At 40.1% G+C, this 14,655-nt stretch overlaps 1 protein-coding gene across 2 annotated transcripts; it reads right to left on the reverse strand.

Annotated features, from left to right (window-relative positions):
• Positions 1-3,064: 3,064 nt before the first annotated feature.
• On the reverse strand, positions 3,065-14,406 carry PRELID3B (PRELI domain containing 3B). 2 transcript variants are annotated; one of them, XM_058174791.1, is made up of 7 exons: positions 14,247-14,371; positions 10,760-10,875; positions 9,234-9,402; positions 8,206-8,295; positions 7,729-7,799; positions 5,543-5,645; positions 3,065-4,570 (listed from the first exon to the last, which is right to left on the reverse strand). In XM_058174791.1, exons 3-7 carry the CDS (start codon positions 9,369-9,371, stop codon positions 4,451-4,453), a joined length of 522 nt encoding a protein of 173 aa, XP_058030774.1. In that variant the 5' UTR covers positions 9,372-9,402; positions 10,760-10,875; positions 14,247-14,371; the 3' UTR covers positions 3,065-4,450. The 2 variants fall into 2 exon arrangements, with proteins under 2 accessions (XP_058030774.1, XP_058030773.1); XM_058174790.1 differs by lacking the exon at positions 10,760-10,875 and having other exon boundaries at positions 14,247-14,406.
• Between the last annotated feature and the right edge of the window lie 249 nt (positions 14,407-14,655).

Genomic DNA, 14,655 nt, shown 5'->3' on the forward strand with positions numbered 1-14,655 from the left:
TTGGTGCCTATGGCAGCTTGGTTGTTTACATTCAGACGTTTCGTTAACTGACTAGTGTTAGTCGAAGTGACTGGTCCAGTTACCCAGCCAGCTTTCAAAACCCAGGATTGGGTTCTAGGTAGTATTTTCCTCACTGGTGATGGAAAATTGGGATTGCACTATGTAATTAATTGTGCAGTGCTGATTAGCACATTTCCCGTTTCTATATATAAGTAGTCCTCCACTTACAATAGTTTGCTTAGTGACCGTTTGAAGTTACAATGGCACTGAAAAGTGACATGTGACCATTTTTCATACTTATGACCATCGCAGCATCCCCATGGTCATGTGATTTACGTTCGGATGCTTGGTAACTGGTTCATGTTTATGATGGTTGCAAGTGTCCCAGGATCATGTGATTATCTTTTGTGATCTTCTGACAAGCAGTCAATGGAGAAGTGAGATGCACTTAACAACTGTGATACTAATTTAACAAAACTGCAGTGATTCACTTAATAACTGTAGGGCAATACTCACTTAACAAATTTCTCACTTAGCAACATAAATTTTGGGCTCAATTGTGGTTTTAAGTTGAGAACTACCTGTAATCCTCACTGACATAAATTGAGGGCTCTCAGCTTGTTTTGGTAATGACCAGTGATCCCTGCATATCTTAATTAAAAAAACAACTTCTCCATTGCTCTGCTTTTCATTTCAGTGGAGCTGCTTCCCCCCTCCCCCCATGACAACAGAATAACTATATGGAATCCTAATAGATATATCCATGCCTGAACATTGATTTATAGCAGTGCTTCCCAAACCTGGGTAAATTATCCAAAATTGGGTAAAAGTTTTTTTCCCCTTTGGAAAACAGTACAGGAGCCTATTACCCATTCATAACAGGGGCAAACTGACTTTTTAAAATAGTCATTTAAATAATAAAATGTTTTGCCTACATTGGGTAAAAAAAACCGTACTGATAATTGGTTTTGTATTGTAAACAAATTGGGAAACACTGATTTAGATTGACAAGGTATTCTGTCAAACCTCCTCTCTGTGTAGCAGAGGATACTTCTCCAAAGTTATTTAAGACAATCATATAACCATTGAATTATAAAGTTGGATGGAACCAGAAAACCTCTGCAGGATTCAGAAAAATTAAATTAACAAGGGGTGGGACATCCAGTCATTCCAAATGTGGAAAATGCACAATTGTAGGTAAACCCTTCCATTATTGTCCAGATCTTACTGTAAGGATATTTTTACCTATTTAAATAAAATGTAGATACCTGGAATTTATATCCATTATTTCCAGTGGTAGTTTCTGTGCTAATGTTTTCTCTATACCACACTGATATACCTTTTCCCTCAGTTTTCTTCACATTGAAATTAAATTCCTTTTCAAATTCCAAATTAAGAGCCAGTTTGGTTAAGGTGATAGACTAAAAACTGGGGGAGTTTTATAGATAGTCCTAGACCTATAAGCTAGTTGAGATTAGAATTTCTGTCAGTCTCTTAGATGAAAGTGCCTTACAGGGATACTGTGATGGTGAAAATAGGAGGGAGCATTATGCATACTGCCCTGGGTTGCACAAAATGAAATTGGTCTATAAATCCAATTAATTAACAGGCCGAGGGATTAGAATGTGTATCTGAGCCCATACAATGATTATTAATTTGTTACAGATTAGTGTGTTTATGTTGCTTTTAACTATTGTTAACTGCCCAGAGGCATAAACCTGAGATGAGTGGCCATATAAACTGAAAGAATGAATGAATGAATGCTCAATGCAGAGCCATTAATATAGATTCCCAGAATGTGAGTAGCCAGCCAGTTGTGAATCTATCATATGGAGACAAACCAACTACACTTTAATGTCCCTAATGCTGCCAGTGGATTAGGAAAAAAAATTAGAAAAGGGCTGCTTGGGAAAAACAAAGAAAAGCAATAATCATACATGGGGTGGGCTTCAAAAATTTCAGCAAGGGGTTCTCTGCCCGGTTTCTGGGTGGGTGTGGCCATGGTTTACGGGACCGCCTACTGCCACCATTAGCCTCTCACCGACCAGTGCGCTCTCACAGAGAAGGCCTCCTCCGGATACCGTCAGCTAAACAATGTCGGCTGGCGACCTCTAGGGGGAGGGCCTTCTCTGTGGGGGCCCCTACCCTCTGGAACGAGCTTCCTCTGGGGCTTCGTCAACTCCCCGATCTCAAGTCCTTCCGCCGCGAGCTGAAGACGCTGCTGTTTCGAAGAGCAGGACTAGCTTGAACGTAGTTTTAAACTTGGGATTTTAAAAAAAAAGGGTTTAAATGAGGTTTTAAATTTGTATTTAAAAGTTAGAGCATCAATTGAATTTAACTGTCTATTCTTTTAGCTTTTTATGTATTATATGTTTTTCTGTTGTTTTTGACTGCGAACCGCCCTGAGTCCTTCGGGAGATGGGCGGTATACAAATATAATAAATAAATAAATAAATAAATAAATGGTGGGTGTGGCCTAGTCAGTCTCCTGCACCATGGCAGGGAGGAGGCATTTTTGCCCTCCCTGGGCTTCGGAGGCTTTCCTTGAGTCTCCAGGAGGGCGAAAACTGCCTCCCCAGCCTCTGGAGGCCTTCCTAAACTTCCGCTAGGCCCGTTTTTCACCTTCCCCTAGCCTCTGTGTGGGGCCTGCACTTACCTACATCCAAAACAGGCCGCGTGGGACTCCTGGGAGGGGCGGGGTAGGGTGGATGGGGCCAGCCAGGATTGGGATTTGGGGGTTCTCCAAACTACACAAAATCTTAGCTAGAGGTTCTCCTGTACCCCTGCGAACCCCCAGCAGCCCACCTCTGGTCATACATACATAATTCAAAATACAAAGGAAACTGAATATATGTATAATTTCGGCAAAGAGTGTCCACAGGCTGCCATTTTGACTTTCTTAAATGTATTAGGGCTTCTGGCCAAGACAGATCTCCCACCCCACCCTTTGAGTCAACTTGTTTCTGTTGTCTCAATGAGACCTTCTCCCCATTCACCATGGTCAGCTTGGGCTGCTGCCATTCATCAATCAAGGAGTATTTGACTTACTGAATTAAAACAGAGATTAGAGTATCAAACATTAACCTTTTTTAATAACATTGTCTCTATAAAATGTTTTTGCAGTTTTTAAAAATGAAAAAGACAAAACATAACCCAGTAGAAAAATATTTAACATTTAAATGCATCGGTAAATGTTTGCAATCGCACCTCACCTCACAAGAATCAGTACCTTCTACTGAAATGTTAACTTTTAAAACTAGCTTCAGGTCCATATTATAGTATTTACAGACATTCTTAAGAAAATATTCCATGCTAAACACCATAGATGAGCGTATTAAAGGAATCAGAATTCAGAAATTAAGATATGTCCACAACTCATTAGTTCTCGTCATTTATGACAGATACCAGAGTTCTACTAGTGTCCTGCTCATCAAAGATACTTACATTTTACATTGAACCTGTACCACAAACATAAAAGCCTTTTGGATTTTCCAGTTTTTGAATATATAAATAATCCCCTGTGAAGAAAGGGCTATTTTGATATTGAAAGGGAAATATTCTTTTACTTATGTAATTTAGATATATTTGTTATGAAGTACCTAGACTTCTGTAGATAGAAAGTAGGGCAGTATGGATATATAGCAAAGAACTAAATAAAATCTGTGTGTGTGTGTGTGTGTATGTGTGTATGTGTGTGTAAAAAGAGAAACAACAAAGTACAATTTAAGAGACTTCGGTTGTCTGGAGTACATAAATCATGATTATGCATTTTACAAGGGAGGAGGGATTTCTACCTATGAATGTAATTATTATACAATTTCTGATTCTTAGAAAATGTGGGACCAAAATGATTAAGTTCAACAAGTTGCATTGTTCAACAATTTAACCATCTTTACCAAGTAAAGACTTTCAAAACTGAAATTTTTCAGTTTAACTGAAATTACATTTAACTAAAATAAGCCACTTTTAGTTCATATCTAATTATATAGCATGCAATTTCTGCCACATTCAGAATAGTTTTCAAAACGGTGGTGCTTCTGTAAACATGAATGTTAAATATCAAACTTCTCAGGTTAGCAAATGGTAACTTTCATGAAAACAGCCTATAAAAAAGCACTTTAGATCCTATTTCAAGTAATAGCGTTTGTTCTTCAAAGCGAAACCCTGTAACAAATTGCTCAAAATCTTGTGCCCAGAATATATTCTGCAAACACATGAACTGTCTTGAATGCCTGCATTCCAGTTTAAGGAATGTACAATTCAACAGAAAGCCTTGCGTATTACCTTCAGGTAGAGATTTAGGCAACTTCTCTCCAAAATTTTAATTTAAAAATCTAAGCTACAGATCTATTTTTTAAATAGGTATAAGAATAAATATTTCCAGCTTTGAGGAAGCTTGAGAGTGTTCCTTTCAAATTATTGGGCCTAGCAACTTGGTATAACTTCTATACTATTCTTCCACAAAGGCGGCGGCTGCCATTGGAGATCTCATATTTCCTCTTGCTGAAGAAGTGAATTCTTCTATTTCAGCATTAAGTTTGCTGATTACCCATTCCAAGGCTTCACGTCCCTGTGAAGACACACATTCTTTATTGAAACAAGTCCAAGTATCTCATAGATCATAGTCATTTACAGAAATGAGACTGATCATAAATATTAAATACATTGGTACTACTTTAACATTTTAGAACCACTAGGTTAAAGGGTGTAAATCAGAGATGTCAAACTCAAGGGCCAGGGGCCAGATCCGGTTCGGAGGGTACTTAGATCTAGTCCTTGGGCCCACCATGGAAACAGTGAAGGACTGGCCCGCGGTGCTTCTGCCAATGAAAACAGGCTCCCGAGCTCCGTTTTCGACTTCCACGGCCTCTTGCAAATCTCTGCCAGCAAAAACGGAGCTTTCGTTTTCGCTGGCAGAGGCACTGCGGCGGGTTCTTCATTTCCAAGGTGGGCCCGTGGGCCAGATCTAAGTATTCTATGGGCTGGATCCGGTCCCTGAGTTTGATACCCCTGATCAATATTGTTATCTTTTCAATTCTTGTAAACATTGATTAAATGGTAAAAGTGATACAGATTCATAGTGAAAAAAAATATGTTGCAGGATCCAATCTGGATTGGTCATCGGGATCAGAGGTGTAATCTTCTGAGCTTTCGGACTCATGCTGAAGCCCATCCTCAGGGAAATTCTCTCTCATCACATTCCAGTAGAGAGAAGTTCCCTGAGGACAAGTCCAAAAGCTCGAAGATTAAACCTCTGGTCCCGATGACTGACCCAGATTGGTCCTGCAAGATTATCCAGAGACACATATCTTTACTTTCATTTGTGAAAAAAATCTGTATTAATCCCACAAGTGAATTACTTTTATTTATTTTCCCTACTAAGAAATGGAAGAGGAAAGAAGTCATTCAGGGTATCCTTAAGTTTGAAGTAGGTAATATTCATAAAATATAACACAGCCATTAATAATCTCATTATTTTCATTCCATTCCAATTCATCCACTATTCTCTCCTGTCTTGTCAAAATAAGTTGGCAATACATACTTTTTTGGCATTAGAAGAAATTGTGTTTTCCATTAGTCCTTCTAAGTAACTGCTGAGACTAACTCCTTTTACACAGATAGTTGCTTCTTGAGTCAAAATAGTTCTGTGGAAAAAGATAACTATAGTTTATCAATTTATTTCTCAACCAGTAATCAACAAGTAATTGTTCTTCCCATGTCTATAAAAAATTCCACATATTACAACCACCAATCAATTTCCACAGGGATAGTGTGTTCACAGATACACTAAGCTAGTAGAGAATGGGCAACCAATAATCTCAGAATTGCTTTAAACCCTAAGGCAGGGGTCTCCAACCTTGACAACTTTAAAGACTTGTGGACTTCAACTCCTAGAGTTCCTCAGCCAGCAAAGCTTAAAGTTGTCAAGGTTGGAGACCCCTGCCCTAAGGTGTGGGTATGCATTTCTGTGTTTGCATGGATGGCTCTTAGAATTCCTTCTGACAAAGATTACTGAAAAGAGAACTGTTTTCTGCCATAATAATATATAGTACAGATAGTGCTTGACTTACAACCATCCGTTTAGTGACTGTTTGAAGTCACAATGGCACTGAAAAGTGTGATTTATGACTGTTTTTCCACACTTACAAGAGCTATGGTGGTGCAGTGGTTAGAATACAATATTGCAGGCTAATTTTGCCAACTGCCAGGAGTTTGATTCTGACCGGCTGAAGGTGGACTTGGCCTTCCATCCTTCTGTGGGTGCTAAATGAGGACCCAAATTGTTGGAGACAATGTGCTGACTCTGTAAACTGCTTAGAGGGCTGTAAAGCACTATGAAGCAGTATATAAGTCTAAATGCTATTGCTACAACCATTGCAACATCCACATGGTCACGTAATCAAAATTCAGGAGCTTGGCAACTGGCATGTACTTATCATGGTTGCAGTGTTCTGGGGTCATGTGATCTCCTTTTGCGGCCTTCTGAAAAGCAGTCAATAGGGAAGCCAGATTTACTTAATAACCGTGATACTAACTTAACAAGTGCAGTGATTCACTTAACAATTGTGGCAAGAAAGGTTGTAAAATTAGGCAAAACTCACTTAACAACCAAAATTTTGGACTCAAATGTAGTCTTAAGCCAACTATATGTCTGTCTATGTCTCAATATATATGCTAGTCATGCCATAATTGAAAAAGAGGGAAACATCAAGATAACCTCCAAACGCATCCTTGCTTATGTTTGAATTCTGGAAATGTGTCTGACCCAATCCTCTGCACAAATGTTAAATGTGACCTCAGTCACAAAATATCCATCCCAACAAAAGCATACAACCCAAGTCTCAGGGTCAAAGCATTACTTAGGCTCACAAGGCCCTCAAAATGAACTAAATGTGTTGTTTTTAATATGAATAAAAGAAAAAGTTAAACATATGGAAAGTAGAAAATTTAAATAGAAAGTTATATATAGTCGGGCTGGGATGGTTGTAGCTTTGCACCACACTGTAGCACAGCCCAGCTAATGCATGGCCTGCCAGGATGTCCCTCATCCTCTGATGCTCCCCCGCACTCTGCTTAGTGAACAAAGCAGTCATGTGGATGCCCTGACTTATGACTAAACGTCTGGTCCCAATTGTAGTTATAAATCAAGGACTACTTGTATCAATGAAAATTATATTTGGGGGCAAAATTCCTTTTCAGTATTCACAAATATCTTATAGGTTATTACTATTGCAAAGTGGCATTTCACATTTGTTTAAGTTTTAATTAAATTACCATAATTATATCTGCTGCATTTAGTTTTTTATTATTGGTCCAAGTATATTGAGCAGTATTTTTTTTAATTTGAATTTATATCCCGCCCTTCTCCGAAGACTCAGGGCAGCTTACATTGTGTTAAGCAATAGTCTTCATCTGTATATTATATTACACAATTACAATTACAATCATTTGTATATTATACAAAGTCAACTTTATTGCCCCCAACAATCTGGGTCCTCATTTTACCTACCTTATAAAGGATGGAAGGCTGAGTCAACCTTGGGCCTGGTGGGACTTGAACTTGCAGTAATTGCAAGCAGCTGTGTTAATAACAGACTGCTTTAGTTTGTTGAGCCACCAGAGGCCCAACAGATTATTTGATTATTTTAAAACGATCTACTGTGATTTGCTGAAGTATTTCATACAATAAAGATAAATAAAGTAAAATTCTGAAAATACATTACTTACTTTTCTGGCTCTTGAGGATGTGGCTTATAAATTAGTCTCTCATCTACTGACACCAGATTGGTAAATGAAATCTGCAAGAAATTTAACGTAAGCTTCAGCATTAAAAAAATAATTCATTGAACACAATTAACTTGTGAGAGCATAATTTAATAAGCATAGATTACATTGGCATCCTCAGATACAGATTTCATTGTACTTTCTCATAAGTACAATGATAGACAAATGCATTATGACCTATAGCTATAGTAATAAAGTAATCAATTTCACTTGGGAGGATACCATTTTAGAAAAGACGGTCAATTTTACAAAGTACAAAATAGATACTTTCTGAAAAAAATCTGAAATTCTAAGGACTTTAGAAGGAGAAGCACACCGTTTCTTTCTAGTATTCTGCCACCTCTGAAGAGATACTTGGAAGTATGACTTACAGGAATTAAGTCTACTTGAAATGTTTAAGTTCATTTGTGTAATACTTACATTAATAGACTTGAGCTCCATTATTTTCTCAACCGGGTCAACTACAGAGTGCTCTTGAACATAGGTTCTCATTCTACAAGCACCAATAAGCTAGAAGATAAATACAGCATTAGTTGCATTGTGACATAAGCATAGCATCGAAAGCTGAATTACATTATGCTGTTTTGGGGGCATGAAATGAAAGAAGAAACAATCCAGAATTTTTGCACCGAGTTCACCTTCCATAAAGGTTGTTTTAAAATATAAATGGGATTTTCCTGCTTCTCTACTCTGATTTAACTGAACCTCTTTCAAGCCAAGTATGTGAATCAAATGCATATACTACATCCTTAATACTTGTACAAAATTCAATCGTCCATTTACAACTATGACATGCTCTAGTGTATGTATGTGTATGTATCCACAATGGAAGAATTTCTGAAAGGAAGACTCGATGGGTCGTGAGTTGTCTAGTATTAATATAAATGCATAGAAAAATATAAAATAATAAATATCTATAAACTAACATTTCTTTCTCAATTTATAAAACTTTTCTGCATTTAAATTGACATTTGTATAAAAGCTGTCCTTATACTTAGTATGTTGCTAAAATTGAAATTACTTGACCAATTAATTTTCATGCTATCCAAAACAGCATAAGGGATATAATCTGAGGAAAAAAAGGAACAATAAAGCAATTCAACTTGCTGTAACATGCAGTTGTTTATGATATAACAAGCACAATGGGTTCATTCATCAGCTATAAGGAGCTGTTGCACAATACAATGTACCAGTCACCTTTATTATAAAAAAACCTAAATGAATATGCAGTAGTAACTTTCTATGAGAATTTGGTCTATTCAAATTCTGAACACAACTCGGTTATGGAAATATCCACCTTTTGTATCTTAAGTAACAGAAATTCTAAAGAAAATGTAATACAATATGCTACAATTGTGGACTATATGCTATATTTTGTAAAACCAAAGATACATGGCATACATTCAAAGAAAACTGTTGAAAGCCCTAACTCTTGATATGGCACTTACTGATTTTACAATGGATGGCATTCCCCATTCTGTACTCAGCAGCCGGTGGCTATGTAATTTTCCATTAGTATCTACATGCCGGTCCAAAACATCAACTCCAACTACGCTGGGATTCATGGGATTGGGGTATTTCTGCATAGCAGCTGTAGTAACAGTCTTCCAGGGGTGACTATAAAGCAAAAACAAAAACACACCTTTCATTAGGCTAAATGATGCATGGATGGGCAACCAGTGATTAGTATGTTGTTTCTTCCTCATGGGTCAATTTTTTTTAAAAAAAAAAATATCAATCCTCCCCAACGTAGTCTGACAACAAGCCATATGTTTTTTGGTGCATGTGTATATGTTATTAAGCCTCCAGGAAGCTTAAGTAGTTTGTTCATAATCATTTCAAGGCAAAATGAAAAATGTTTAAAAGGTTATTCCAAAACTGCTTTTTCAAAAGGCAACTGGACATACTTTGTTTTTTGTTTAAAGATGTTTTGCTTCCCCATCCAAGAAGCTTCTTCAATTCTGAATGAATGGTGATATTTAAAAGGTTAAAGATTAATAATTAATTTAATAATTTAAATTTAAATAAATTTAATAAATTTAATAATTTAAAAATAATATTCACCCAATAACATTGTCTCCCCTATACAACTATAGGCTATTGTATAGAGCAGGGCCCCCCAAACTTGGCAGCTTTAAGACTTGTGGACTTCAACTCCCAGAATTCTCCAGCCAGCACAGCTGGCTGGAGAATTCTGGGAGTTAAAGTCCACAAGTCTTAAAGCTGCCAAGTTTGAAGACCTCTGGTATAAAGAGATAGACAGAAGTATAGTGAAAAAGTTAACACTCTTCCCCCAGCAAAATATGTAACCTTCAGCTTCAACAAATACTTTCACCAAAACAGTTATATCCAGCCTTTCCTTCAGGAAGTCCCATCAGCCTATGTAGCATTTCTAAAACCCTCCTGCAGTAGGCTGGATTAAGAAGCATCATATGTAAAAATACCCCCCCACACACACACAATCCCCTAAAACTGAAGTATCCGGTAAAACAAGATGTAAAACTAAACTGAGTTACAGAAACAAAAAAGCAACTTTAAGCAGTTCAAATACATACAATTAGTTACATATATTCTGTCAAGTCAGGGAGGGAAAAATTCCAAGTTAAGTGAGGGAAATCTTATGCACTGAAAAGCTTTCAATTGCTAGTCCTGTTTAACTATGTTTGTTTCTGGGTTAAAAGTAATCGCCATGTACCTAGCCCAGGGGTCAGCAACCCACGGCTCTGGAGCCGCATGTGACTCTTCTACCCTTCTGCTGCGGCTACCTGTCGCCAACCGGCTCCACGATTGATAGAGCTTTCGGTTAGGACAGGCAGAAGAAAAAGGACGCTGTGCTAGGAGGAGACTCTATGATGGGGGAACTGGACTTCTGGTCAGCTCCAGAACTGAATGGGGGGGCCCCTTCTGGTTAGGACCTTTGTGGCTCTTTGAGTGTTTAAGATTGCCGACCCCTGACCTAGCCATTTACATTTACCTCAAATCAAGGCTCCCTCAGCAGGTGGTAGCATCTAGCTGACCTTGGATAACAAGCATTGGGTCACTTTCCTGATGGGAGATCATCAGGAAATTCAAAAGCTGAAGGCTTGACTACTAAATTGAATAAACATCAGAAAAGCTTATGGAAAACTGCTCCAATGCTGCTAAGAAAACTGCATAGATATGTCTAAATCAAGGGTATTCAACCTTTTTATACCTACTGCCCACTTTTGTATCTCTATTAGTAGTAAAATTTTCTAACTGCCCACTGGTTCCACAGTAATGTGCTGTGTATCATCGTCTGCGCATGCCTCTTGTGCATCGTGGATTGGGGGGGGCGCTGGCTACCAGCTCTGCTTGTCTGTTACAGCTGGGTGGTGTGGGGGGAGATGCGCAAGCTATTCTGGGACAAGGCTCTTTTGTTTGCGGTCGCACTATAATGCCTTTTAGTTTCACTTACGTAATGTGAACTAAACTTATGTGCTGGTGATACAAACAGTATATTTTCAGAAATTTAAATTGTCACGGGGAATTTTATGAAAACCTAATAAAATGTTTTTAAATAATGCTATGATTTTTTTAAAAAAGTCAATTAAATTTAAAAAAAGGAAAGCGCTTCAGTATCAGAAAAAAACCCTATTGCCCACCATGAAAGCTGGAATGCCCACTAGTGGGCGGTAGGGATCAGGTTTACTACCACTGGTCTAAATGGACAGCTGGAGCCCAACTTAGCTGAAGAGTACTTCTAACTTTTCAGTGAAAAGCTTAACAGCTCAATTGCCTGGATCTGCATCCACTTTCAATTTCATAATGGGGAAAAACATAAGACAGTGAACTAGGTTGCTCAATTGACACCAGAAAGATCCAGATTGAAATCCATTCTCAACCATGGAATCTCATTGGGTGTCTATGGAGTCAGTCACACTCTCAGCCCAATTTATAGAGTTGTTTTTGGGGGGAAAATGGAAGGAAGTGTGATGTTTGAATGGAAATCTAATAAACAAACAAACAAAATACATTGTGCCCAAACCCAAGAAAAAAACTTTTAAAATGGTTTATAATAAAATATGTACAGAATACATAGAAATAAACTGGATCGTCCGCAGAACGTATTTTCTCTATTTTAAAAAAAGGACCCACAGTAAGAACAAGAGGCTGTAGGCCGTCATGGGTGCATCAGGAATTTGTTTGCCCTTGGGGGGACATGGTGGGCGTGGCCTGGTCACCATGGTCAATCAGATGAGTGAGGCCAGGCCCAGGGCAGCAGAGGCCAGGCCCGGGACAGCCTTGCGGGCCAATTCTGTAGCCTAGCACTGGCCATGTGTTTGACATGTCTGCTGTAGATTATGGACTAAGAGAGCGACAGATAATATATGATCTAAAGCACTGGGTCCAATTCGTGGGCCATATGCAGTCCTGGAGAGCTAGTAACACAGCCCCATAAGATAATGAAAAATATTAAAAATAAAGCAAGTTTCTTATTTATATACATTTATATATTTTATAAGCAACCCAAGACAATTCCTCTTTATTCAATGTGGCCCAGGAACGCCAAAAAGTTGGACAACCATGATCTCAAGGTACATGCTTTCCAGATATACATGAGGTTCCCCAAAATTTGAACAATTCACAACTTACTGGTATTTTGAAGGGCCTTAAAAGACCTAGCTTTCCCCCCAGGCCTTTGGAGAGATCGACCGATGCCCCTTTCTTCTTATTCCCCTCTTGGTTTATTTTCTTTGCCATTATTGTTCGTTTGTCTTCTGCCATTTTTATTAAGGGTTTTATATTTTTTGTTTTTAAACGTTTTTAACAATTGTAAATTCCCGAATTGGATGGCATGTAAATTTAACAATATAATTTCTGGAAAAGGTACAGGGAAGAGTAAAACATCAAGCTTTAATGTTTTATCTTAACAAAAGATTTTGGGAAAATGACAACTCTCTTCAAATACCTGAAGAGTTCCACAGTTAAGCACTGTACTTTATTACTCCAGACAGCTGGCCAGGGAATAAAGACTTTAACAGTGGAAGAAAGTTTTTGGTTGAAAGTTTAGAAAAAGCTTCATAAGAAGAATTCGATGGCAGGTTATGCTCAAGCAGAGCCATTTGCCAAGATGCTTTAATTTGGATTCTAGCACTGACATAAGTTAGAGTGGCCTAAAGGAATCCTTTCAAAACTATACACCTACCCACACAAAAGGTAATACTGTAATTCCCCAGGGCTTTGTCACAATCACGCTGTAAACAAAAACACAACTGAAAGCTAAATCCTGGCATTGTACTATATAATTCCTGTTTCTGAAAAACAGCCAACCTCATCTCTTCTGCTTTTGGTCCTTTCCCCCCCCCCTCTTTCTCTTTACCCGCATTTATAATCAAGCATACTGTACCTTTCACCATTTGTCCTTAAGGCCAAGACAGGGGGAAAGAAAGAGAAAGAAAAACTATGGACAGACCTTGGATTTACCACAGTTCATTTAGTGACAGTTCAAAGTTACAACGTCACTGAAAAAGTGCCTGATGACCATTTTTCACACTTACGACCACTGCAGCAACCCCATGGTCATGTGATTCAAATTTGGATGCTTGGCACGTGGCTCATATTGATGACGGCTGCAGGGTCCCAAGGATCATGTGATTTTCCCCTTTGGGGAAAACCTTCTGACAAAGCATTGAGGGTGGGGGTGGGGAAGCCAGATTCACTTAACCACCGTGTTACTCACTTAGCAACTACTGCGCTTCACTTAAACCACTGTGTCAAGGAAGGTCATAAAGCGGGGCGATATTCGCTTCACAAACAGCAGCAGAATATAGCCAATATAGCTTAGCCAACAGGAATGTTGGGCTCCATTGCAGTCATAAGTCGAGGACTAGCTTGCACTGCTCTCTCCAAAAGAAGCAACCTTTGGGAAAGAGAGGCAGCGTTGGAATCCCTAGTACAGGTCTCTTGCGTGAGCAGGGGGTTGGACTAGATGACCTCCGAGGTCCCTTCCAACTCTGTTACTGTTACTGTTTTGCTCAGCCGGGGGAAGCGCCCTTCCCGGCCTCCCCAAAGACAGGTGCGGTGTTTCCCCCCCCCCACCTTTCTTCGAAATCCCCAAGGGGAGACCTCGAGGAAGAAAAGGAGCCGAGGGCTGGCACGGCTCCAAGCAAACGCTGGGTGGCTTTTGACACCCGCGAATCCCCGTCGGCCGGCCTGGGAGGATGATGGGCCCTGTAGTCCCTCGCCCTGCACCTTCTTCTCCAAGGTCAGCTTTGGAGGATTTCCCCGCGCCGAGAGACACATGGACGAATGAATGAGCTGCCGAGGCCGACGGCCGCAGGAGGAGACGGAGAAGGCTCTCCCCGGGGCTCGAAGGACCATCCAAGCCTTCATTATTCCCCCGCCGGGAGGGAATGGGAGCCTCCGTTACCCTGGTGACGCCCCCCGCAACCTCCCCCCTCCCGAGGAACCGTCGCTCCTCAGACGCCTCGGCCGCTCACTCGAAGGTGTGCTCCGAGGTCCAGATCTTCATCGTGAAGGCCGGCGGTGCTTCCTCTCAACCCTCTGGGGAGACGCCGCCTTCGCCAGCCCGCCGACACCGACCAGGAACTCGCGGCCAGGGAGCGCCGCCGAAGAAGCCGGGCGAGGCGGAGACCCAAAGGCGCCTGCGCGGTTGGCGCGAGGAGCGGCCGCAGAAGAATGGGCGGGGCCAACCCTCGGGGAGGCCTCGGATAGGTCGGCTGACCATTGAGGGCCGGTGACGTCAGAACTGAAATTAACGTTCCTTTTTTTTTTTTTAAACCGGGCCCGCTGAGAGGGCCGCCCGGCTGCGCATGGCTTAAGCAGGGGGGGGAGTATCCTGGGGTTGTGGGGAGAGGAGACGCGCGGCGTCCCTTCCTCCCCATCTAT

The sequence above is a fragment of the Ahaetulla prasina genome, chromosome 3 (assembly GCF_028640845.1).
Source record: "Ahaetulla prasina isolate Xishuangbanna chromosome 3, ASM2864084v1, whole genome shotgun sequence".
Taxonomy (NCBI): Eukaryota; Metazoa; Chordata; class Lepidosauria; order Squamata; family Colubridae; genus Ahaetulla; species Ahaetulla prasina.